This window comes from Anopheles arabiensis, chromosome 2 (genome assembly GCF_016920715.1).
Source record: "Anopheles arabiensis isolate DONGOLA chromosome 2, AaraD3, whole genome shotgun sequence".
NCBI lineage: Eukaryota > Metazoa > Arthropoda > Insecta > Diptera > Culicidae > Anopheles > Anopheles arabiensis.
Window position 1 is genome coordinate 52,233,591 of NC_053517.1, and position 26,181 is coordinate 52,259,771.

Sequence of the window (26,181 nt, forward strand, 5' to 3'; positions counted from 1 at the left end):
TGCCGAGATCTGCACAACTGAGATCTCGGCAAAATCTCGGTTAAATTTCTGTTGCCGACATCTCGGTTAATGACATTTTGTTTTGACGTTTACGTTTAACCGAGATTTTCGGTTAGAGCAAATCGAGATTTCGGCTAAATATAAAAACATTTTATCTTTATTTTAGTGGTTTTATTTGCGTATCAAGTGGGTTTATTTAGGTAACATAAATAAACAATATTATTTACTGGAAGAAATAGTCATAGCAGTCTGAGCACCTTCTGCAGCATGATGTCACCATCGTGCCCCTTACTGTAGCAGGACGGCAGAAAGTCACCCTATTCTTATGAGATTTCTGGTGTGAAGCGTAGGGACAGGCATTGGTTCATCCGCCGGATGGGGCACAGCGTTTGGATGTGGTATATGTACAGGAAAACGAGCCGGGCAAGGAGCGGGCACTGGTACAGGCACGGTTCTGTAAAGCGGGCAGAGTGAAACAAGTCTGAGTGAACCCTGTTTAGATTTTACGTGGTCGAGTGTTGATACTTACTTACTCGTGTAGGTGACCGGAAATGAATCCTGGAAGTCTGAACGGCCTGGCTAAGGTTGAACCAATCGGATTAGCTTCCACATATGATCCTTCAATAGGGACTGCTCCGAGCGACGCTCTGAAGAGCACCGATTGCGTGCGCTGATGGAGTTTCCTAACCCCAACCCCGTTCCATACCCGTGCTCGATCGCACGCTACTGATACTCGATTTTTTTCACGCTGAGAGACTCATGTTCACTTATATTTTTACACTATTACTTTTACATCACAACATCACTCCGAAAGGTTTTCGTTTCATTAGCACGAGATTAACAGAATGGCGAATGACAGATAAAATACCGAGCCTCGGCTAATCCAAACAGTAAAGCTCGGTTATTTTGACGGACGAGCTCGGTGACAGCTGTGTTAACGTATGTTCTCGGCAAGTTGGGTTGCCGAGTTTCGGTTGAAATATTTATTTAACTGATATTTCAGTTTTTATACGAGATGTACGGCGACCTCACTGTCGTACAGCGTATAAAGCACGCCAGGCTCTGGTGGGCTGGCCATGTTATACGCATGGAAACGGACGACCCAGCCCGTAAAGTCTTTTTAGGCCGTCCACAAGGACAGAGGAGGCGTGGTAGGCCCAAATTGAGGTGGCAAGATGGCGTGGAGGCGTCCGCCATTAAGGCCGGGATAACGGACTGGCAGACGAAGGCGCGAGACCGTGAGCGGTTTCGGACACTCCTGAGGCAGGCCAAGACCGCAAAGCGGTTGTAGCGCCGGATAATCGAATCGAATCGATATTTCAGTTTTAAATGGTACTGATTTTCGGCTATTGGGATTTTTGAACTGACATATCAGCAAGAATCGAAAGAGCCGACAAATTTCGGCAGTATTTTTAACCGAGGTCGTGAAATATTTTTAAGTGTGTAGGTCATGATAAGATGAAACTTGTAGAAACACATTGCAAGAAAAGGAGAGCAATATAATAATCAGTTTTAATACGCCATCTATTGATCAAACCAATGAAGCTGTGGAGCTTTCATTTTTTTCTATGGATATTCAATTTTCCAGTCGTCACAGTTGATTTTAGGCAGGAAATAGACGAACCGAGATCATCGCGGTACCGCGAAAATCGCGTATGACTTGAGCTGTCAATTATGTTATAAAATCTGACAGATAGGCGAGATAATCGCGGTTCGTGTATGGAACCATCCGAGGTCTGGTGACGATTGAATGTGCCAAGAAGAAATATTTTTCTATCAATTTGCGAATCAAATTATTTATTTCACATAGTTTATGCAAAATAAAATACAAAACTCATTTCTCGACACGAGTTTTCACACAAATCCGCCAGAAAAAGTAAAAATAATCGGTTCGCGCTACCGCGAAAATCTCAGCAATACCGAAGTTGGGTATCTCTGGGAAACAGCAGGCGCGATTGGAGGCGCGGAAGATTTGACAGCTCTACTGTTATACAACTGTTATAAACAAGGCGCGAATTTCGCGGTACCGCGACGATCTCGGTTCGTCTATTTCCAGCCTCACAAAAAATAGCGTCTAATTTACGAACACACCAAATCTTGGCACTTTCAATACACTTCATCACACACAAATCCACAATTTCAGGCGTATCGAGTACTAATCGAGCAGATTAAAAAAAAAACAATTTCGAGCAAATGTCACTTGGGAAATGACAGTTCAATACAAAAGTGGCGTGGCGTTCTGAAGAGGATTTTTGAAAAAAAGGTTATCAGAGCACATTGTGCGAACAACAAACACGATAGTTCATGGCTAATTTCAAATATTGTCATAGGAAAAAACGTGAAGTTAATAAAAAATGGATTTTTTATCAAAACATAAGATAAATTAAAAAAAATCAGGAATTTGTCATTATGAATATCCTTTGACTCGTTGTCCGTGTTATTCGCATATCCGAGCGAAGTTGAGGCCCGTTGAGCCCGAATAAACGTCACTCCACTGTACTTATATAGACATTTACAGAAAAATTCTCTCCGGAGCAGATTGGAAATGAGCAACTCGAATTCCTATTTTCAGACCATTAGTTATCTGTCAATTGGTATACGACAGAAACATACAAAACGTATGTGGCACAGCTTTCCATCGTCTAATAAGCTTATTAGGGCCGTGTTTGTGCTCCATCGCATGTGATTTTATCGGACGTGCTGTCAAATGCTTTTTTGGTTCATGGTTCAAACAAAACCCAGCGTGGGAACTTGAGGCTGGTTTTGTGAGTCGAGAGATTGTTGCTTGGGTTTTCAAATTAAAACGTCAAAACGAGAACTGGACGTCTATCTGCACATGTCAAAAATCGTCAGTGATATGACCTGCCGAACGATCCGGTGGCTGCCCGTGGTGTTTTCCAAATCAAAACATTCATAGTGTAAATTAAAATTCTGTGGATGAAAATTGGTCAATCATGTCAACTACACGCGTGAAAACTAGGGAAACCAAAACCGGAGAAATTATTGCATACAGTGATACCGCAATACGGAACAATGCATCTGCAGTGGAATACTGTCGAACCTCGATGGCTGCATTGTCGGGCAGCACCGCAGGTATTGCAATGTCGAATTAGTCTGGTGGGTGGCTCTTTCATCCTCTTCTTCCTTTACCACAGGTGTGCTTGGACTGACCGGTGTGCTAGGGTTTCTCTTCTACGTGCTAGCAGTCCTTTGCCTCTGGCAGATGCTGCTACTGAAATCCGGCTCCAATTGGCAGAAGTATTTCATCAGCCGGAAAAGCCTGCTTACCCATGGTTTTCTGAGCGGCCTATGCACCTACGTGCTGTTCTGGACGTTCTTGTACGGTATGGTGCACGTGTATTGAGAGAGGCCACAAGTGTGGGACACAGATCACAGAGCAAACCTAACACTAGGCTAATACTTTGGTAAATTATTGTTTCGATTCCAAATACACGTACCATCTTTTATCAACAGCTAATGTTTACCGCATGAATGAGGGGAAAGAACTTGTTCACCTGTGTTTACACATGAGCTTAGCGCTGCATTCAGAATAGGAAGCGAGATGAACACGAGTCCTCCTGCCGTAATGGCCATGTTCAGGTGGCTTCCTTTTCATGTATAATAATGCTAAGGGTGGAATTGAAATGTACTTATGGATATCACAACTGCTTGAAACATGAAACAGATAGTGGGAACTGCAAAACTTGAATAGAAATTTTATGCATAATTTTGTCGAAAACATTAATTATGTTACATTTAATCACAAGTAACCGTGGTCTCAACGGACAAATTTTCACTTTCTACTCTACGGATGGTATACACGGGTATCGGTACGATTAAATTAAAAACCAATGTTCTCTCGTAGGCTTTTTACAGAGAATTGAGAAACAAACATATTATGGCAAATATGACACAATCACCCATTCACAAAATCAGTTACAGCAATCTGTATTTAAAAACAAAAATACCAATTGAATATCCACCGACCAACTCTGGCCTTGTAACTTGTGTAACCTGGTCATATTAACTTCTTCCTCTTCTTAGTTTGGCTCAACAGCCGTTGTCAGTCAGACAGGATAGTCAAGTCCTACATATGGCGGCACGGTCTATTTGCGGCTTGAACCCATGACAGGCATGTTGTTAAGTCGTACGAGTTAACGACTACGAGACCGGGTCATATTAACTAGTAGTACGCAAAAAATAAGATTTTTTTCTTCTATTTTTACTTGGCGCAACTGTGAGATAGACTACAAACTCGGTCGGCCTTAGTTATTGCTGGGCTTGGTAATGACTATCATGGTTGGTTTACCCGTTGCCGATAGTCCTTCAGTAAACAGTGTAATATTTCTAATATTCTATTTTCTAGAACTATTGCAGTAAGTAGCAAAAAACCGGTGTTATAGAGTGACTAATGTCATTGACGTTGCACATCAAACCACAATAATGTTTTAATAAAAAGAAACATTTAGTGTTAGTATTCGTAATAGTGTTTGTCAATTAATGATGAGAAACTAAATAAAAAAAAATATTAAACCATATAATTGGTTCTGTTTTGTAGTATAACCGGTATCCCAAATAAAGGAATTACGACAAAATTGAAATGGATTGGAAAATACTCACAAACTAGTACAATGTCAGAGGCGGTATTCCGACAATCCGCCTCGCCTTCCGCCGTTTACAGTTGAAACTTGTTGAAAAGAGAACAAGATTAAGACAAATAGAGCGACAGATTAAGAAATAAGGATACAACCAAATATGGATTACATATAATTCTTCGTAGCGTAACGACCTAAGTTAACGCTGGCCTATAATACCAGCTACATAATATGAATAGACAGTCTTAGCTGTCGAGAACGGTACTGCCCCTGATTGGAATCGTACCGTTTCTGCTGTACCGTGGAGTGCCCACCTGTGAGGTCATCAAATACACCAGAAAGGCTGCTCCAAATTATCACATACTATTTCTCATCCTTAATCGCGGCTTCAAGTATGCCAGTATATCAAATAACAGTGATTTCAATCAAATTAACTTATCATCCCCATCATCAGAATTACTCGCGACCACTGATTGATGTACAAGTCCGGCACACGGCGCGTTGGCAAGCCATATTATTTACATTTCCCATCGCATCTCCTAAGATTTGTCTGTTGCCAAAACCTTGGCGCAATGAATGTCGTCTTTGTTTCGTCCCGATCTACATCTATCAATTTACCCGTCCCACTACCAGCCAATGAACAATCTGATGACTTTATCTATTTTATAAGTTTTTACGTACTCTCTCTCTCTCTCTCTCTCTCTCTCTCTCTCTCTCTCTCATGGTGGTATCTCCCGCCCCGGACACTACGAAACATATTCAACACAGCTAATCGCTATTATTACATCTTCTCAACAACACGTGTGTATGCTATCCGATCGATAAGCATCGAGGCGGAAGTCGAATTGCCGCCACCGGGAAGGAAATCATGATCATGAACCAATTGCAGGTACACCTCTCACCACCCTTCATAGGAAAGGATGCGCGCTAAGCACTATCTTGTCCCTCGTGTCGTCACCCTTCGCGCAAATACCCACCCCTATCGTCATCGTTTTGTCGTTTGATTGATTGAATCACTTTTCATCGCCCGCTTGGACTGGATTTAAGCACGGAGAGAGAGGGGATTTCCCTTGACGACCACGATTGTACCGCAGAGCGCACCAGAGCGGACGACCCACCCGGCAGGAGAAAACCACAAACGTTCGCGGCCGGAACAATATGTCCGGGTGGATTAGGAGGCGCCCACCGGTTATTATACGCCCAGCGCACTGAGTAAACAAATGATTAAGCGGAAATAGATCGAGGAAACAAATCAGCTAGCCGCAGCTCGGCAGGGGTTTGTGCGGTTAACTGGCACGGGAAACAAACCCTACGCTGCTACGCTGCCTTCCGGCTGGGAAGGAGAGTGTGTGAAAAGTAAACGTAATAATATAGTGTATAGCTGTTGCGAGCTGACGCAAGTGTTTTGTTTGATGTTGGTCAATTTGCACTCCTTGCCGTGGTAGTTCATTCAAGCAAAGCAAAGTGCCTATTTTGCATTGTGCTAAATCTAATAACATATTTTTAGCAAAACTTCTATTACTGTTTTGTTTCCCATGCGCTTTCCCCGAGCGTTAAGTCGTCAGGATGGATACTTTTACCCCTTTCGTACTAGTTCATTAATACACATATTTTAGCGCACCCAAAACCCTATCCTATCAACCATGGAATAGGCACCGAAATTAATCCTCCTCGGATACGTGGCAGGATCTCACGTCCAATCAAATTCTAAAGTATCGATTACAAGATGCGCTACACGAACAGTACCGAAGCAGAGAGGGAGGACCCTAGTGCGTTCCAGTTCCGTCCCGTGGCGGAAGGTGGATGAGTGGGTCATTTTTCCAGCGACGTGAAGTAAAATAAATCCCTTCGTGTTTAATGCTGGAAGGAAAGGTTCCCGGTAAAGTCGAAAAGTGACAGCAACAGCCGCGGCAGCAGTTGAAACAATAAAGCCAGCACAAACGGCTGTTTTACCGCCTTGTGTTGTGTGCGCGCTGAAAGTATCGATGTCCACGACTCTTCTTCGCCACGGCTGTCCGCCGACCAGCAGTCACTTGTTTTGATCGCACACGATCGACGGTTGACCCCGGTGTTGTGGTACCAGGGGGGGTTCTGCGGGTTCGATTTCCGTCTTCCGACCGATTTACAGCAGTCCGCTCCGCAATATCCTGACGGAACGAGTTGCTTTGTACGATTTCAAGGACCGGAGCGGAAATGTTATCATTGGGTGAGACGATATTTTAATAAATGAAACACGATAATCTTCAACCGATAGGGGGTGGGAGAATGGGAGAGGCTGGTACAGTGGTTTGAATTGCTTTTCCAGGGTGCAGTTAGGCCACCTAGCTTAAAATAAGTGTTTTGAAGACTTTAGAAATTACAATAATTTGAACATCTAACAGTAAGGCTATTAACTGGCTGGGTGACATTTCCTTCTCAGAGGGATGGAAGGGCCACTTGGACAGGTTTAGAGCCTTACTCGGGACATGCTATAGCCAGTTCTCAAGACGAACTTAAAATTTTGCCACCTTTTGATAGATAACGTTTCAAAGCAGAATAAATGTTCAGAAATTTTAAGATTGCGCCAAAGTTCACAAACACAGCTTTATTCGAAGTCGAACAATTGGTGGTACATTTGTAATCACATGCACGTATGTGCCACATTTGACGTGATAATCTGAGTTTCATGAACAAAAAAAACATTGACACGTTACAGACTACCTTGAAGTGATAAAAAAATGTCTGTTTTAGCCAATAACAGTTCCATAATAGCATAAGAGTAGGAAATATCCATGTTTGTTTTAGGAATCACAATTGGAACTTAATGATGATAGGTATCGTTCAGTAAAAAACAAGTCTATTGAATGAAATATGCATAAAAAACATTAAAAAGCTATCATCTGATTATACTCCGCTTCACTTATGAGTCGCAGTTTGGCTCGAGCTATTATTATTACATGCAATAGTCGAGAGTATACGACCATTAGCTGCATCCAGAATTGGTCAGCTCCGAAAGTACCCATCCACGAAGATTGGTGCAAGGAAGAGGACACGTATTGCTGTCGCTACTGAATCATGTGACCAGTTTTAAGGCTTCAACAATCAATACCGCCGGTAATTCACCCGGTTCCGGTGAATTTGTATGCCCTGCATTCAGTTTTGAAACGCAGCACAGATGATTTGGAAATTTTGTAGATCCAACATCTATAGAATTCGGAATTTGACTATTGAAGCAGTTCTCCAACATCGAAGATGTTGCATGCCATATGCTTATAATTAACAGTCCCGAGAACAGGGATGAAATTTAGTACCATGGTAACCATCGAAGGCTTTCATCGCGTCAAGTGCTTTGCTAATACTAGTGCAGCTATATCACCACTACATTATGCCCAGGTACTATTGATTCTTTCTTCATTGGCCAACGAAAGACCGGGCTCTGAAGACAAAACACTGTTTTGAAGAAATGAAAAGAAATTTCATAACTACTCACAATGAACGTATAGCGCGTATTGCCGAACAGCAGTTCGCGTAATGCAATAGAACCAGAAAGAACCAAAAAGAACGAAAACGCTGCTCTATCGCCTTTCGCAGCCTACTGCATAACTGCCAGTCGCCGGTCGTGGCGTTACATTTGTGGGGCTTCATTTTCATTTCAATTTACACCAACAACGCCCGCCCCGCCAACAGCCGCCCCCTCCCTCACGCGCTCCACGCGCTCCCCCGTACCATTCATTGATTTCTGCGGGAAACCCACGCGCCAGGGTGAATAAGAAAAGCAAAACAACAGGAGGAGACGCACGCAACCTAAAAACACAATGGCGTCTTTGATGCGACCGCTTGCTGTACGGCAAGATGATAAACGAAGTAGCGTAAGTGTATGTGTGTGTGTGGGTGGGTGTTAGTCTCCCCTCTATCTGGTTAAATGGGGGAAATTTGCGATGGAAAAGTTGGAAAAGGGACCATATAAGCTAGGGAGTATAATCAATTTGCTGTCGCATTCTTGTGCCACGCCATTTTGTTAGGGGTGCCGAAACCGTGCAATGTAAAAAAATAGCATTTGGTTGCAAAAGATTATTGAATCATTATTTAAATATCAAATTCAATAAATTGTACATTGACCTAAGTTTAATTCCATTACCAAAGTGTTTGAAAAAAATGTTTTTACTATTTCGTTTTTTTATTATCAGTAAATTATTTATAGTTTACTTTTTAAACGTGGAGAGGAGGGGACGGGGTTAACACAACAACTGTTATAGATGCTGGACTAGAGATACGCAGGGCCCCTCATCGACGGGACCCCCGCTATTGCATATTTTGCTTACCGTTAAAATCGCCACTGCATGAATTACACACAACTCAAACCTCTGAATATCGATCCATATTCAGTTTATGAAGTACTAAACAGAAACATAAATCAATTAGAAACATACGTTTTACCAATATTTACATAGCAATGGATCACAACTGCGCTAAATAGCTGGTTATTTACGCTTTTTCGCGAACGTCAAATTTTGGCAATTTTTGTGAACTTCATTTCCTGGCTGCTCCAGATTAAATATATTGACAGAAACTCAAAATGTGAAAAAAGCTCACATTTTGACGAATTTGTGTTTTGCCACTCCTGTGGCCCCGCGCCTATAAATGTAGTCATAGGAAATACCTCCAGCTGACAGTAATTGGCAGGGAAAATTATCTCCTTCACGAGCTAGTGGATACAGAAAAGCGTGCAAGAAACACTCGTCAAATACCACACATTTGTGCCTCATTCAATTATACCACACTTCTCCTGTTGGCGAAAGATTTTTACTAAACAATGCATAGTATCGAAATTTTCATTTGCCTGAGTGATAATCAAAATTAAAGAAATACTGCTTCATGATTTAACATCTACTCCCAAAACATGTATCCCGAACGCATATGATCGAATGATGCTCGTTATGCGAGATTTTACTCGTTAAAATTTGAGCTGATATCTAAAGGGTACTCATTATGAGGGGTTCCATTGTATTACATTGTGTAGCCAAGTCACTCAATCATATGAGTAAAATAATTACGAACCACAAAAGAGTTTAAATGTTATGTTACAATTACAGCGAAGAATTAGGTTATAGTTTTAATTCCCAGTGTCAGTTTTCGACAAAGGCTGCGTACTGGATGCGTTTGTTCGCATAGATTTAAGGAAATTGTAGCTAGAGACAACTCTCTCTCTCTCTCTCTCTCTCTCTCTCTCTCTCTCTCTCTCTCTATCCCTATATCTCTCTCTCTATCCCTATCTCTCTCTCTCTCTCTCTCTCTCTCTCTCTCTCTCTCTCTTTATATCTCTTTGAGGTCTCTTTGTGATTTCGGTAGTACGCTACCTAATAAAGTGTCTTTGATATTTAGATATTACATAGAATTAAAACAAATTCGGTATTTTCTACATGCAGTATTATCCACTATTCAAACTGCCCACCGACTGTCACCGTTGACTACCAAAGTAAATGAAAAATGCACAGTTGTTCGCAGTGACAAATACGGCACCATGTGCATCTTGTATTTGTACTATATGACAACACTAAGGTACCTTTCACGCTCACATACACACACATATACATACAACATTCCACTTCTCCAGGTCCAGTATACAACCGTGTTCAACTCACCCAGCAGATCAACCGAGTACGATCACAATTTCATCAATGAATTTACCCTGCTTTATGTGCCTTACCCGCACTACAGTCCTTTTTGTTCCCTTAATTTGCATGTGTCCAACATGGCTCACGAAAAATTGAACCCCAGTATGACGGAGATGCGGAAAGCAACCGGTGAATGAGATTGATCGGCAAAGGATGCGACTGCAGAGCAGAGGGGAGGGGGACAACAGTTTGACGCGTACGACCACCCAGTCTGGTGCGAAACAGAAGGAACTGATGGTAGCCTGAAAGATGATTGACCTATCCTTCCATCCACAGCCGGGAAGAGGATGAGCCTGCGCAAGACCTTCGCAACGACGGAGACCTTCATTTCTCGGATCCGTCCATCAGCTCCAGACTGCGATCGGGATAGATTGACCTCCAGCTCTTTCGGTTAACCCCTTTTCTGCTGCCCGGTCAATCTCGCCCGGCAGCACAGCATTTTCTCTCGCGTCTCGTCTTACACAATAGCACCCCAAACATGGGACGAACGATCAACGGCAAACGGCGAAGTAAAATACCATGCCGAGCAAAGGTGGATCACCGCTTTTCCTTTCATTGCCGGGATCGTGACGCTCGATTGAACATTACGTTTTTGTTGATCCACCGTTTGCTGTGGACGTTCAGGCGATCAGGCACAGCCGTTCGATAGCAAGGGGGAAAGGACTGGACAAGTCCTCCGGAACGATGGAGGGTCAGCCGTTGGAAAGGGAAGGAGTGCACAGACTTGACTGTATATCGCAGAGGACGCGGACTTCACGGAACTTTGTTCTTCCTGTGAGGATGAAGGTTTGCGTCACCGTAGTGCCGTGTGGACGTACAAGAAACAACCTGACGCCGTGCCCGCTCACTGTCTGACGCTGAAGAAAGCGCCCGAGTTGTTCCGCATGTCAGCAGCATCTTGACGAGATCAGGCATTGATGCAAGTATCCTGTTTCGTTCGAGAATACGGGGGCGCTTTCTGTCACTCGATATCGAGGAAAGCGTAGAAACATAACGGGAAAAAACTCCAGATCAAAAAGGAGCGAAAGAAAAAAATACCAATTCGTCGTTAATTTTGAGATACTTGTTTTAACACAATTATCAAAACCATTGAAACCTTTTTCTTTAGCTGATAGTACAAGCCTCATGTGCTGATAACATATTTTACTTGGTGCTACTTCATCAGCTTACATCAATCGATGATAAAGCTTGTCAAGCACAATGTAGCACAGAACGAAACAAGGAAACAATTGTAAGATGATAGTTTCTCTCTAGAGTCATGATATCTTCCAAATCCTTTTCTTTGATAGTGTGATAGACATTAATTCGATCGTTTTGGATACAGCAGCAACGAAATGTCACAGGAAGTTCCTGTTACAATGTAGAGGACTTCCTGCGGATACAAGACTGCCGGCAAAGGACATATTTCGTGTGCTTTCGTGGTCCGAGTTCGTGAGGGCTTTACCCGATCGAAAGGAAACACTTTAAGAAGTAAATCGAAAAAGCAAAATGCAAGAAAATAAGTATCAAATTCATCCAGTTTGGTGATCATCCAGTATCATCAGGTGCCTACGAGGAGGTAGCAAGCCATTCGCTTGGAAGGATCAAATAAGTTATCGATCCCTGGGTAATGAGCAGAATGATGAGCAAAAAGGTTTGAAGTTTATATAAACAGAAGTACAATCAAACAGTAGAACTGGATAGAGATGTAAAGGGTAGAAAGTGACGAAAGCGATGAATACAGTAACGTTCAAAAATTCTTATCAAGCAATTTATGTCGTTGTTGTCTTCTGTACACAAAACTAGCAACTTTGCCGTTTGCAATATGTCCTTCTACTTTATATCTAGAATAAATATATTGAATTAATTTGAGTGTATTTTTTATTTTTGATGAACGATCATTGACAAATATCACATGAGGTAGAGTAGGTTGAAAGATCTTTCATTTTCACATTTTATTAGAAGGCAATTTTTAGGATTTACCACCAACATGTTTATTCTATAGCATATTCGAGTTTAAAAAACTGAGAAATATCGTCAATATCTAAATGGATTAAAATGATGTTTACAATAAATCAAAATATATGCCCCATAATTCATGGTTATGTAAGATTGAAGATGATTTGGATAATTTATTTCAGTGCATTCTTTAAACTCATTCCTACATTAAAAGGGTGAATAACCATTCTTGTCGTTCTCCGATAATTAAACCTGCATGATTGTGAGGAAACGGAAGGATATTGATAAAATTTATTGAAAAAGTGCTAACAATGCAGTTTCATATAGAGAACTGATGTTTGGAGAGACTTTTCATAGGAACGAAATTTAGAGCGATCCTTAATATGATCTTTTGAATATTATTTGGAATGGTATTGGAAGTTTTACAAAAAAATCGGTACGTACTGTACCAATGGCGCAGGCTGGTCACATCATTGGCAGTATTCAGCTTACAAAAACAACCATCACCACTACAAAGGACAGAGTGAAGACAGCCCCAGCACGCAAACTAACTCCACATTACCATTTCTCTCTCTCCTTTCCCCTCATAATCCCCACTGTCACTGTTTGCATATCGTGTAACATAGAACCCCTCCTCCTCCTCCCCCCTCCCTTCTACCTCACCCTGTCGCATTCGTCACATTTATGCTAGCTGCATCGAATCTGCTGCCGGTTGGTCCTAACAGCGTCATGTCGTGGTCGTGGTCGTGTCGTTGCTGTTGGCCGGCTGGAATAAAATGGAGGTGGCAGTGTTTGCTCGTGTGGTTTTAGTGTGTCCCTGTTACTTGCAGTCTTATGCTATAGTTGGACACTACAATGTGAAGAGAAGTTCCTGTTCATGCATGCACCGCTCTTTCGTTCATTCGTTCGTTGGTTGGTTGGCTGGCGGATGGAAGGGATCCGACCACGCTGTTTCCTGCCTCGTATTTCGCTCTTTTCGTTCCGCTGTTTCGTCAGCGACGATACAGGGAAGAAGGGAAGAATCGAACAGCGCTCGACCAGCCTATCCGATCGAAGCGGCGTGTGTTGGTGTGTCTGTCAAAGGAGCGATGCCAAAGGAGGGGTTGGAAAGGGCCAATGTGGTGTTGTGTCCGTCCGGTTGCAAGGGGATAGTTTTCGGAAAGTTTTCCAACAGCTCATCGTACGAAACCGTCCTTCAGTCCTTACCGTACCGTCCTTCCGAGAGTATCGACGTATTCGTCGGTGTCGTCGACCGTCTTCTTAGGCACTTTGCGTTTGACTGTGTTTTTATCCTATCCTTCCACACCTTCCCTGAAACCCTTTCACCTGCGTTCGTGCTTCTACTATATCGATTTTTGGTTGCGTCAGTGTTAACTCTGCCTGGTGTTGTGTTTTGGAACAAGTGTTTAATTCGTTTGCGAAATATGCAATGATGTGCAAGGGCAAATCGGAAGCAAATGGAATAAGCGGCATTCGCCACCGTACCCTCTAACACCATGCCCTTGATGCGAAGGTACAGCGATCAAAGCGGCACACTGACATGTTACTGTCCGATCTACGCCAAAGTGCAGCGGAGAGTGCATGTGGTGCAAGTGCAATCGGTGCAAACAGGAAGCTATAGCTATACAAGTGATCGCAAAGTGTTTGCGGAACCCCAGGTGCCTTCGTACGGTGGAGCATTACAATTGTACAGGATGCGATCCGCTGATCGATTAATGGAAGTGAAAGCGAGTGAATTATGATACTTACTGGTCGGTTGACTTCCGATGTGTACGTGGTTTATGGGTGGTGCTATTTGCTGGATTAAGCTGATTTCTCGCATGTTCGTTTTGCGCATTAAATATGCTGTCTATGTTAAGAAGGAGCGACTGAATGCCATTCCATTTTGTGTTGTTTCTTGTTTGAGTAGTTAAGTTATTTGTTTGTGTGGTTTGCGGTGGCTCACTAGTACTCGTGCGTTTTGGATGGTTCACACGGAAGAGCACAGTAACGCGTTCACTCTGGGTTAGTATTGCTTTGGATTAATGAGCATTAGTGTTTTCAACATATCCATACATAATTGATACACTAGATACATAGACTAAACATTGATTTAAAGAAGAAATCAATGTTAATAAACTCCGACTTCTGCTAGTATGGCATAATAAGAGGCTGAATGTCATGTGTACAAACGTTATGAGTCAATCCAGTATCGAAAAGCCTAAATAATATAATAATTTTGGGACATAATTCATAATTTTGGTTCTCTTAATTTAGGGACATTTTCTTGATCTCTTCTTGTTATGACGGGAGCTTACAGGGGTTTCCAGTGGTTCTCATAGTTGTGGGACACTTCTTTGACTCTTTCCTATGGGAAGTGAAATTCATGTATTGGAAATTAGACTCTATGGCACACCTTTTGAACAGGTTCCTTGGAATTTCCTATAGGATTTGTCCAACAAGGGTGCTAGAGAGTCCAATTCCCATTACATTAAGTTCATTTCCCGTCAATAAAAATAGTTAATAAAGAAGGAGTTAATAAATTGTCCCACAGCTATGAGAACTCTTGGAAAACCCTCCCTTGGAAAGGAAAATGATATTGTTATGACTGCAATAGGAGTTTACAATATGACACTCCAAATATGGTGCTGTAGAGTTTAATTCCCTTCGTATAAAGTTCATTTCATGCAGAAAAATTCAAGAAAGTGTCCCAAACTTATCTAAAGTATCCCCTGGTAAAACGGTGTCGCCTAGAAAAGAGGTTTAAAACGCTCCTAGACAATATTCACAACAAAAACAAAAAAAATGTTAGCCAAGCATAGAATCTCATATTACTATTTCTTTCGTGTAAAGATATCGAGCACAGATGCACTGTATAGGAGGAATTTAGCAACCAGCGAAAATTGTCGGCAGTTGGTAAAAAACTAGATTAGACAGTATAAGAACAATATAAGCAAATTAAGCGAAGAAAAGGAAGATAAAAGTGATAACATTTTAAGGGCTAATTGTCAAAGCTTTTTTGAATTACGATAGACAGAAAACTGCAGGTATAATGAAATATTTTGCCAATTGCATAGAATTAGCGGATGTTGAAAAAACGATAGTAAGCGTAGTAAATGTGTTGTGTGTTGCAAATAAATAATAAAACCGTGTGTTATTACTGAATAAGAAAGTAAAAAGGCAAAGTTTATGTGGGTAAAAGTTAATTACAATGAAATATACTGTAAATATAATCGAAAAACGATACCTGAATATGAGAGCAATAAGCTTGAATTAGATACGCTGTCTCGAGCAACCATATTAGAGATGTTCTAGTTAGCTTTGGATTACAAAAATTTAAACACCTATTTATCTTACTAATTTTGTTAAACCTAAACACTCGATCATAGAAGCTGATTAGATAGTGGACATTTTTTGCAGATCAATAACGATAAAATCCTTCATATTTAATCAATTCAATTTAATTTCGCTAGTTCATTCATAATTTATGTAATTAGTCCAAGAACTTGTGATACATACATATCAACAAATATGCTTAAAGAATTGAGAGGAATAGCATAAAACCTGTTATCCAACCCAAACAGTACAGGATTTTAACACATTTAAAGATTGTAAAGTAAGTGAATGAAATCAATTTTAATAAAATAAGTAGGGAATGGTTTGAATTGTTTTGTTCTGGCAGGCCAGTTTCGGTACTTTCAGCCCAAATGATCAATTAAATGTTAAGCAATCCAACACCAAACGGAAACAGATAATTCCCAGCGCTCTATTTGTGCAAGTTACGCCCCCTTTTCCGCCGAAAGGGGCGTGTTCGATTGAGGTGTACACTGCAAAAATAAGCTTGCCGTACACCCGCCGTGACCTGCACCGGTCGGCAGACATTCACGAATTAAATTCCAACAGGGTAAATTTGCGTTTATTATTGCACAATTAATAATTACCTCGTTTATGGCTAGCATAACTTCTTAACAATCGTACAACAATCAGTATATTTTTTGTTTGATTCAAAATTTGATTTGTTATTATCAAGGCATGTGTAAGAGTTCTAATCAAATGAAATGCTTGTACGTAACAAGCAAATTCGCAAGAGGAAAAATATGTTTGCACATCTCAAATACACAGTAACATTAAACATATTAAACAAAGAAGAGTTTCGATGTAACACCGAACGACACTTTACCAATCCAGAAGCATCACGAATCCCTGCAACCCACGCCCCAACATGCTAATGCTTGAACTTCAAAATGCTGCCAGATCCTGCTGAAATGGTTCCTGTTGTTAAGCACCGCCGATAGAGTGTGTGCTGTAATTTAATGATTTTACTTTCGCCTTTTTGCCTATATTTGCAGAGTTCAATCAAATACACGAAGGTGGAGCCATGTATATATCATGTGGGAGTACGGATAGTACTCCCATGGAGCCGGAAACGGGCTATGTCCCGAACAATCCCCTCTTCGGGATGCCCCTCGACAGTCCACAGGTGAGTCCAAATGCTCGTGTGTGTGAGAGTTTTTTGGTTTTCTTCGCAGCATCTGAATCGCGCAGGACACCGCGAACGAATTGCAATGCTCGATGTAATGCTCGCTGTAACATACCGCCGACCGAAATGAGTTTCTTCGTCTATCTTCTTTACGCGCATAGCTCTGCACAGTAGGAAAAAGCTGTTCTCACTTTTGCATTATTCACCCGATTTGTAATATCTGAAATTTCACATTTATTGTGACGAATCTCAGCATTACTTTTTGTGAACCATAACTCCGGTTTAGTTCTTCGGTTGTGGTTCATCGTCACGCGTCGTGTAACGGCGTCTCGGTTACTATCATTACTCAGCGCCATAGTGTGTGTGTGTGTTTGTGAGCATTAGAAACAATTTGCAAGTTGATTTTAATTATTCGTAAAGTGTTTCCCAGTTTGGAAAGTGAAACTTTGCGCATTGCACTGGTTGGTTGCGAAAGATAAAACGATTGGTGCTATATGAAGATCAAACAAGTGTGTGGGTTTTTAGTATAATTTGCAGAATTGGTTTTGTGGGTAGTGTAGTGTAGCGTAACAGTACGTTGTGCATAAGTTCTTCCATGAAAAAAATGTTTAGTGTATAATAAATATTTTCATATTTTTTGTAATCTTTTCGGAAATGATGTCGTTATCTTATGGATGAGATGTGTTGTTTCAGTACTAGTAGAGTTTTGCGTTTTTTTTTTCTTAAGTTTCTTCGTGATAGCACGTACAATACAATTAACTAAAATCAGTTTCAACGAATAATTGATTTCTAAAAAATAACACCTTTAGTAGTTTTATACATTACATTGTGAAAAGCTGTCCTACTTAACCAAACATTGTTAAAACATTGCTTGGCATTCAGATACAATTTTACTTAAGTTTTCCTTTGATTGAATTGTAGTGAAGTAAATGGTTATCGTTTAGAAGAAACCATTTCTTATTATCATGTGTTATATGTATTATAAATAAACACTGTTCGCAAAATGTAGTTAACGTCAAAAAACTACCATCTTGAAAAAACATTGTCATTTTTATTTATTACGGTCAACAGTGAAGGAAGTTGATCTAAAGCATGATAGGCTACCAAAATCTACCATGATGTTAGAGAAAACAAATTGAAATAATATAAAATTTTACCATATCAATAAATTGGGATCTACAGAAACACAGTTGTTTGAGTTGTGGGGAACGTATTCAAAACAACGAGTTTGGAATAACAGACAAAAGCACCGGCATTTAGAGGATAGTTGCGATCATTCTCAGTTTGGATTACAAAGTTTATGAAGTATTGATTTAAATGCAGTGCAAAAATGATATTATAATGAAAAAGTTTCATTCAAAGTTCCATGAAATCTCACAAGAATCTTTCCTCAAGGATCGATTTAAAGTTCTCACAGTCGATAATGATTTTATTTAGCCAAGGTTTGTGTATGATTGTAGTGCATGGAAAAAAGTACCTATTTACCAAACGGAATAAATTAAACTGGCTAAAAATTATATGCCCTTCAAAAATATAATTCAAAAATCAAAATATCAGGCTTTTGAGTCCTTAAAACTACTCATAGAAATAATATTACACAATTCCGTAGGTTTTATTACTGTGCCATATGAACAGGACATCAATCCCTAGCTTATAAGTAAATATGGCAGGCTTAGTTCCCGAAAATAAAATCAAATGAGCATTTGTATGTACACGAGCAAGTGGACACGAGCAAAAATGAAAAATGTGGTTTGATAATACAAGTTTTCTGGTATTGCAGTAATATTGTACCTCGTTGTACAGCTCTTGCTGACCTGAAAAAGCGTGTGAAATTCACTGTGGTGTCATCGCTGCTTTTGCCAAAAGGAGACAAAGTATCGTACATTGCTTTCAAGCGTGTACATCTTTTGCTAAGCTGATCACAAGACTGTTATGCCAATGGCTTAAAACAGACATTCACGCGATGGTGTTGTAACAAAATATTGTGTAACCGGTGGTGGTCACCGTACAGACAGATCGGTAAACGGAAAAGCAAACAACGACCAGCTACTTACATCATGAGAACACATTGTACCTAAATCGAAGCTGGCCACTGGTAACAGCCTTACCCCGATCGATGTTTACTGAGTTACAGGTTTAAGCAAATCAAACCGTTTTACGTCGGCAGCTCATCCACAGTACCGGTCTGGATCAGCCATCAGTGGCCATCTTGCATAGAACGTAATGTGCAAGTATACGACAGTGTACTGGCAGTGTGCTAATTTTGTTCCTATTTTGCTAGCGCCAACACCCCGATACGTCACGGAACTCTAGCACATCACGTGACGGCATGTCCTTTTTTACGATCCTAATAAGATTATATTTTGAATCGGTGCTCGTTTGTTCCTGGAACCGCGGCCCGTGGTACGTAAAAGCTGTGAGCTTGCGAATATCTATGCCGCCGGAATTGGCCACCCATAATAACCGACAACATGGCGACGGATAAATCTGTTTATTCCGCGTTGAACTACTACTACTGGTAGCGCAGTCGACAGTGGGTGGAACAGGTCGGCCGTTGTCGAGGCAGGATGGATGGCAAAGCTCATTTAGAAAGTGTCCACGTGTCCCGAGTGGAACGTTTACGCAATACCATCAATACCGCTATTTTACCACCCATTTGGTGACAGGCAAAGGAAAAGAACGGTTTATGATTGTTTAGCAAAATCGCACTTTGAACACTTAGAGTGCTATAGCTGCAATATTTGATCGGCATCTTGGCCATTGTGCTGCGGCCATGTTATAGTTGGTATGCCTGACAGTTCTATTAACAAACACACAGTTTGTTACAAGTTCTCTGGAGTGATGAGAACAAGTTCGAGTTCTTTGGGGGAAACACGATTTTGGGCAAAACCCGGAGAGGAACTGACCGATAAAAAAAAAACAGTGTAGCATGGAGGTGCCAATATCATGGTGTGGGGATGTTTTGCGTGGTCTGGGAATCGGCAAGTAAAGTTGGATTGCAAGACAATTTTATTTTCCAACAAGATAACGATCCTAAGCTCACAAAACCACTGCCTACTTCGGTGCATCGCGTACCATACGACTAGAATGGCCACTTGGAAGCTCAGACTTAAATCTTATTAAAAATTTTTAGTCTATTCTGGACCAAAACGTTGAAAAGAGCGACGTGAGCAACCGTAAAAAATATTTGAAGCTCTGGAGAATTGAAGCCTGGTTGAATTTGAAGCCTCAACACATCCAAAACCTCGTTGGTGAAATGGTAAAACATCTGACAAGTTATGGCTTGGGCACCTCCATAGAGTGCCTCTCGTACGGGAAGAGGACTTAATGTGACGGAAATCGCACTCTACGGACCCCTATTATAGACAAAATTCGTGTGGAATCCAGTAGCAATTTCCAATGTGCCCGTCCGAAAAGGGTGCCGTAGCATCCAATCCCTTTAAGTTCTCATCCCTTAACAAAGAGTCAAGAAAGTGTAAGTGAACGTGCAAAAAGTGCATTGTACAGTGTGCTCACTAAACTTAACTAACTCCAAGTAAACGTTAACGCGACACACCGATTGCTTTTCCGATCACTCTGGCTGGCTTTTATCAACGCAATAAGTTTAATTTAAATAAACATCAGCACAGCAGACCATAAAAAAGGCAAAGCCCAACATCCATCCATTCATAACGGTCCGTGTGCGAGCACACATTCACACGGGCTCTTTTTTATTTTATTTTATCTACTTTTTGCATGCATCATAATAAATGTAACGTCAACATACTGACCACCACATACTCACCCACCTTTTCTCTCGTCGCTCCGTGGCCATCTGTCTTTCTAGGAATGTCCATCGTCCTGTGGTGGTAGTGGCTGTTCCAGCTGTCAGGAGAACACAGCATCGTTGCCCCTTGCGGGATTGCACGGATCGGATTTCAGCGACTGCGGAAACTGTCTCGACCACAGCGGTGTACTGAGGTAAAACATTGATGCGAAACGAAAGTCAACTCTAAAGCTGCCTCCCGAAAGTCACAAAGAGGGACAAAAGTGTCCACAGTTTCGGCAGCGCAGCGCAAAAAAAAGGCGCAACATTGAGGCGCAGGCACATACGCACAAAAAAAAAAGACTTAAACCACAATGCAAAACCGTCGCAGCAAACCCGGTAGGGACCCGAGATTGTGGTGTGGCAAGGGGAGCAGGAACAGCTGGGAGTTGGAAAAGAATAGTTGACGACGAATAGGAAGAAAATGGCGGGAAAATAATTTTAGAAGCTTTTGCGCAGCCTTGCGTACTGTACTGGGGAGACGGCGAGGTCGGAATGGAGAAGGTTGCCTCAACCTAGGCTTCATGTTGGGCGTTGCTGGGTGGAGAAGCATGGGCAGCATAAAACATGTCATTCAGTTGGTAAACCGCACGCTTCTTGCGCTGTGAATGAATGTCCCACCAACAACGGATGGGCGACTCCGGACCCTCTGGACCCCTTCCAAACGGGAATTATTTCAACCGATCGGCAGTTTTACAATGGACATTCGATTCTGGGGCTGGTCGCTAGTTTTCGCATTCACTCGGCAACCGTGTGAATTTCCCCCCGGTTCAGCTCAACTTCACCTCACGCTAGATTGGATTATGTACTCCTGTCAAAGGAATAGCATTTCATTTTAATTATCTCTTCACCGGAGACAATTTTCTCTACTTTCCTTGCCGTAGCTGGTGGTTTTGCGTGTGAAATAATCGTCGCACATAGGAAAGGGCGAGTCTATTTTCCTTCCCAATGAGACCCACTGTGAGCAAATTGTGTCCATCCATGCCGCTGCATGGATTACTCGGTAAGCGTGGAGAGCCCTTGGCTGAAGGCGCTATCGAGTTACTCGCCTCGAAGATGCATTGGCGAAGCTGTAAACCGATCGGCATGCGAACCTCGGACGGCATGAATGGGGCTTAATTTGCGGCCTGCCCCGGTCACGTCGCTGTACGTTCGACTAGAACACTGGCGAACCGCGGTGTTCAAATTAAATCAGATTAAATTAAGTGCGAAAACAACATGTCATAACAACCGGTAGAAACGATGACGCATTGCTGCCAGCATCATGCCGATTTCCCGATGAAAAAAATTAAACCATAAAAACTCTGCTAAAGGATAACGAGGCCGGCCTGGTGATATGATCGCCAACTCATACGATTTAACAACAAATTCAATGCCCGTCATATGTTCAAGTCCCGAATGGGGACCGTGCCCGTAAGACTGACTATCCTGCTATGGACAGTGAGTAAGTCAATGTAAGCCAAGCCCACTAGTACCCAAGAGGTACCGTTGTTGGTTGTAGTGCCAAAACAGTAGAAGGAGATCCCGGCATGAATTTACGATCTGTTTCAGATTCGGCATGGGTTCAAGATCACTTCCAATATCGTTATGGGTGCAGCATCAGTCCCAGTACCAGTTCAGAAACTCTTCCAGGACAGGAATAATTCAGAATCAGTTCAAGGACCGATATGAATTGGAGATATGTGACAGGACCGATAAGCGTGGGAAATCTATCTCAGGACCGTTACAGGTCCAGTATCAGTTCCTGGACCTGTATGGGTTATGTATAAATTCGAGCAACGGTGTGAGTTCAGGACCAGTTCCAAGAATTAGTACAGAGTAAGCACTAATCATAGAAGCGGTATGGGTTGGGACATGGGTTGAGGATCAAGTACAGTAATTTTATGGGTTCAAATAACAATTTCAGGACTAATATGGATTTCCGACTTGATCCAAAGCCAGTGTAGATTCAGGATCCTGTTCTCATTCCGATATGGGAAGAGTATCAGTTCCAGGCCAGATATCAAGACCAGCTTTAGGCCGATAGAGGTTCAGAATCAGTTACATATTCGGTATGATTTCGGAATCAGTTCCAGGACTGAAATGGGTTGAGAATCATATCCCGGGTTGGAGAGGTTTCAAGACCAGTTCCAGTATCGTTATGGTTTCAGGAGCGGTTACAGATTTGGAATTTGTGTTTTGGATCAGATACACTTCCGGTAATGGTTAAGAATCAGTCTTCTTTTCCTTTCATCTGCCCTGGAGTAATGCCTTTTTCCACACCCTGAAGTACTTCAACTATTTTGCTTAGCTCATTGACCTATTACCACGAATGGAGACCCTAAGCGGTCACACAAATGCAGGCCGTTATGATGAGCGAGAGTTTGTATGAGGAATTCTAAACTAGAGAAGGATTGAGAAGCATATTGAATTGTGAGCGGGTTTTTTTTTTCTTCGGAGCCCTTCGAGACCTAGGTTGAGGCCCCACGTGGTCTCTTAGTTTGCGTACTGCTTAATCCGCCTCTGGCTAAGCTATTTAATTGGGACAAATTAACTAATAATACAATATACAATATATAATACGTTGCAGGTAACGAGTGCAAGCATCTTTTGTGTCATTTTCACAACCCTTTTTTTCTCCTCTCAAACAGCTCACAAAGCAACCTTGGCAGCTACTGGAGCGAGGACATGAGCACATTTCCCGGCCTGCCTCCGCTGGACATCGATCCACTACCGAGCTTGTTTCCCTTTTCTCCCTGTGGTGCTTCCTACAAGTGAGTAATCGTCCCCGTTTTCCGTTACCGTGCATACCGAAGAGGACTTACCTCAACATACCACCTCCCTCTCCTACCTCTCACCTCAGTAGACCGGAGCGACCGACGCATGACGTTGCGGACGTGTTGCTGTCGCTGAAGCACGCCGTTCTGAAGCAGAGCCCAGACCCGCCACCGATCGGTCAGGGGCAGAGCTTTACCACCCGCAGGCCTCCCTCTCGTACACCGTCCATCCGCAGATGCTGCTGTCGCCGGCCAGTCACCATGGGCACGGATCGCATGCGCACTACAACCAGATGCCATCGCAGACGGGTGGCCCCTACAGCACCAACTATTACGACTCGTCCTGCGCACAACACTCCGCTCCCCCGATGTATCCCAGCATGAGCGTCAACGTCAGCATGAACATGACAATGCACGGGTACGGTGCGGAAGCGTCCGTCCCCATGCAGTGCTCCCAGATGCAGTGGGGAGCGCAGAATGCCGCCTCGTCCGTGAACGTGCTCTATCCGCCACTGCTCAGCCCGGTGCCGTACCCTCCCGGCACGACCTACTCTTTTACTGCGGACTTTCGCCCGCAAAGTCAGCCTCCCCCTCCGCCTCCCTCCGGAGGCTCGCTGTCTCCGCTGGCGCACGATTCGTCACGCAGCTCTTCCACAATGACTCCCCAGAAACAGGTTCTGCCGCAAGCGCAAGCGCAACATCTCCAACAGCACCAGCAACAGCAACAAACGCTTCAGCAACAGCAGCAACAGCAGCAGCAGCAGCATCAGCAACAGCAGCTCCAGCAGCATCAGTATTACCAACATGCACACCATGCTCACCATCATCCCCAGCAGCACCAACAGCAGCAGCAGCAGCATCATCATCACCACCACCATCACCACTCACAGTCGGGTTCGGCGGCCGTATCGCCCAACGCCGACTGCACACCACCTAAAGAGCACCACCCCGCCCGACTTTGGCACCGTCGTGGACCATCAGTCCACGCCGCCAACAACCACCACCTCGGCTGCGGCAGTTGCTGTGGCGGCGGCATCCGCCGTGGGATTCGCGGCCGCCCTCAAGATGAAGGCCGAAAGCCGTGTGCTTGGTCTGGGCTTTGCGGACACCGTAGACCAGCGGACAGCGGCCATTGGCGAGGACGACGAAGAGGAGGACGGCAGTGGCAGTGGCAGTGACGGTGCGGCAGGCGGTGACAGCAAGCCAAATCTCTGCCGACTCTGCGGCAAGACGTACGCAAGGCCCAGCACGCTCAAGACGCACCTGCGCACACACTCGGGCGAACGGCCGTACCGTTGCCCGGACTGCAACAAGAGCTTCTCGCAGGCGGCCAACCTGACCGCACACGTCCGCACGCACACGGGCCAGAAACCGTTCCGGTGTCCCATTTGTGATAGGCGCTTCTCACAAAGCTCCAGTGTTACGACGCACATGCGAACGCACTCTGGCGAACGGCCGTACCGGTGCCGGGCGTGCAAGAAGGCGTTCTCGGACAGTTCCACGCTGACGAAGCATCTGAGGATACACAGCGGCGAAAAACCGTACCAATGCAAACTTTGTCTACTAAGGTAAGGGGCCCACTAGTAGCTTGATGTGTGTGTTTGTCCTTCCACAGGAGCAGCTGTAGAAGGCAACGCAACAGCATAATTCGAACAAATCCACTCACCTTTCTGCCCTTTTTCTTCTGCGTTAGATTTTCACAATCCGGCAACCTGAACCGTCATATGCGCGTTCACGGCAACAACGGGCAAGCGCTGATTACTTGACACCAAAAAACGTCGCAACTTTCGTCTGCATCGTCCGTCGGTCACGGCAGTCTTCTGCCAGCACACTACCACCGTCATCCGTACCAGTCCTATCAGCATCACCAATACCAGCAGCAACAGCACCAGCAACAGCACCAGCACTATCAGCAGCAGCAACAGCACCAGCAGCAGCAACACCAACTCGCCGAATCCGTTTCAACGGGACACCATCTTGCCGCCCACTCGGCGGCGGCCACGGCAGCGGCAGCACAGTACTTTTACAACCAAAATGCAGGCACCTTCCACCACCATCACCATCACTACAATCGCGCCTGCACTTCGATTGCTGCCAGCTCGGCTGTGTCCAGTGCTGCCAGCCAGAGCAGTTCCGGCACGACCACCGCACATCCGTTCAAGTCACTTCCGACGGCAACACAGCTGTCCTACTTCGAGGAGTACCACCACTTCCAACAGCAGCAGCAGCAGCGCACTAAATACGAGGACAACTTGACGTTGTTCGGGAGGAATAATTTTGTGAATATATTTTAACTGGATTTCGTTAGAACAGGAGAAACAAATTAAGGGCAAACGCGAAACAGTCCAATGCGAAACCACACTCTGGTTGTACGATCATTGGTTGCTATGGTGACAAGCCTTTTGTTCGCAATTTAAACACCCCCCCCCCTACCCAACGCCGTGAGATCTAGTCATCCAACCCGGAGGCCTGTGTAGTGTTAGGCACTGACAAAAATCAGGACGATTCCCAGCTTTGCTCTTAAAATGATATCGTTGTAATACGATTGATATTGAAATACAAAACGGCACAGACACTTCTCGGACGCGGCAGGAGACGGAAGTAGGAATATTAATAAAAACGAACAAAGAACGCATACTTACTATACTTAGCATTTAATTAGAAACTAAGCTCAGTTCTGAAGTCTGTTTTGTTGCATCATTCCGAGAATACTCAAAGACAGATGCGCTGCATCATGCATCCACAACAGCAGTTACACGTGTAATCGTAGCTCGATTAACAGGTGCATACAAATCCGTGCAAGCACTAAGATTGAGGAGAAGCAGAAATGTAAGTAACATTTCTACAACAAAGATTATTATTAAATAAAACAAAAGTGTACAACCACCATGTACAAATCGTACCCATTCTACGCTGTTAAATTCAATACAAAATGGTAATTACTATACAGTTCTATTATACTTTTACTAGCGCC

The 26,181-nt window shown here is 43.2% G+C and overlaps 2 protein-coding genes across 2 annotated transcripts; both read left to right on the top strand.

Annotated features, from left to right (window-relative positions):
- The first annotated feature begins 2,841 nt into the window (after positions 1-2,841).
- On the top strand, positions 2,842-3,473 carry LOC120897353 (ER membrane protein complex subunit 6). The gene is made up of 2 exons (XM_040302189.1): positions 2,842-3,093; positions 3,156-3,473. Exons 1-2 carry the CDS (start codon positions 2,955-2,957, stop codon positions 3,362-3,364), a joined length of 348 nt encoding a protein of 115 aa, XP_040158123.1. The 5' UTR covers positions 2,842-2,954; the 3' UTR covers positions 3,365-3,473.
- Positions 3,474-13,112: 9,639 nt separating this feature from the next.
- Positions 13,113-26,109, top strand: LOC120893963 (protein glass-like). Its single transcript, XM_040296222.1, is given in 8 exon segments — positions 13,113-14,191; positions 16,516-16,646; positions 20,473-20,606; positions 23,082-23,204; positions 23,294-23,397; positions 23,400-23,869; positions 23,871-24,775; positions 24,901-26,109. Coding segments are annotated over 8 exon segments (1,980 nt in total). The 5' UTR covers positions 13,113-14,151; the 3' UTR covers positions 24,974-26,109.
- Positions 26,110-26,181: the final 72 nt, after the last annotated feature.

What these genes read in the sequence shown, in the direction of transcription:
- LOC120897353 (XM_040302189.1), top strand. Translation starts at nt 2,955, where the DNA reads ATGTCAACTACACGCGTGAAAACTAGGGAAACCAAAACCGGAGAAATT. An exon ending in ATTGTCGGGCAGCACCGCAG is followed by an intron (nt 3,094 to 3,155) that starts GTATTGCAATGT and finishes CCTTTACCACAG; the next exon opens with GTGTGCTTGGACTGACCGGT.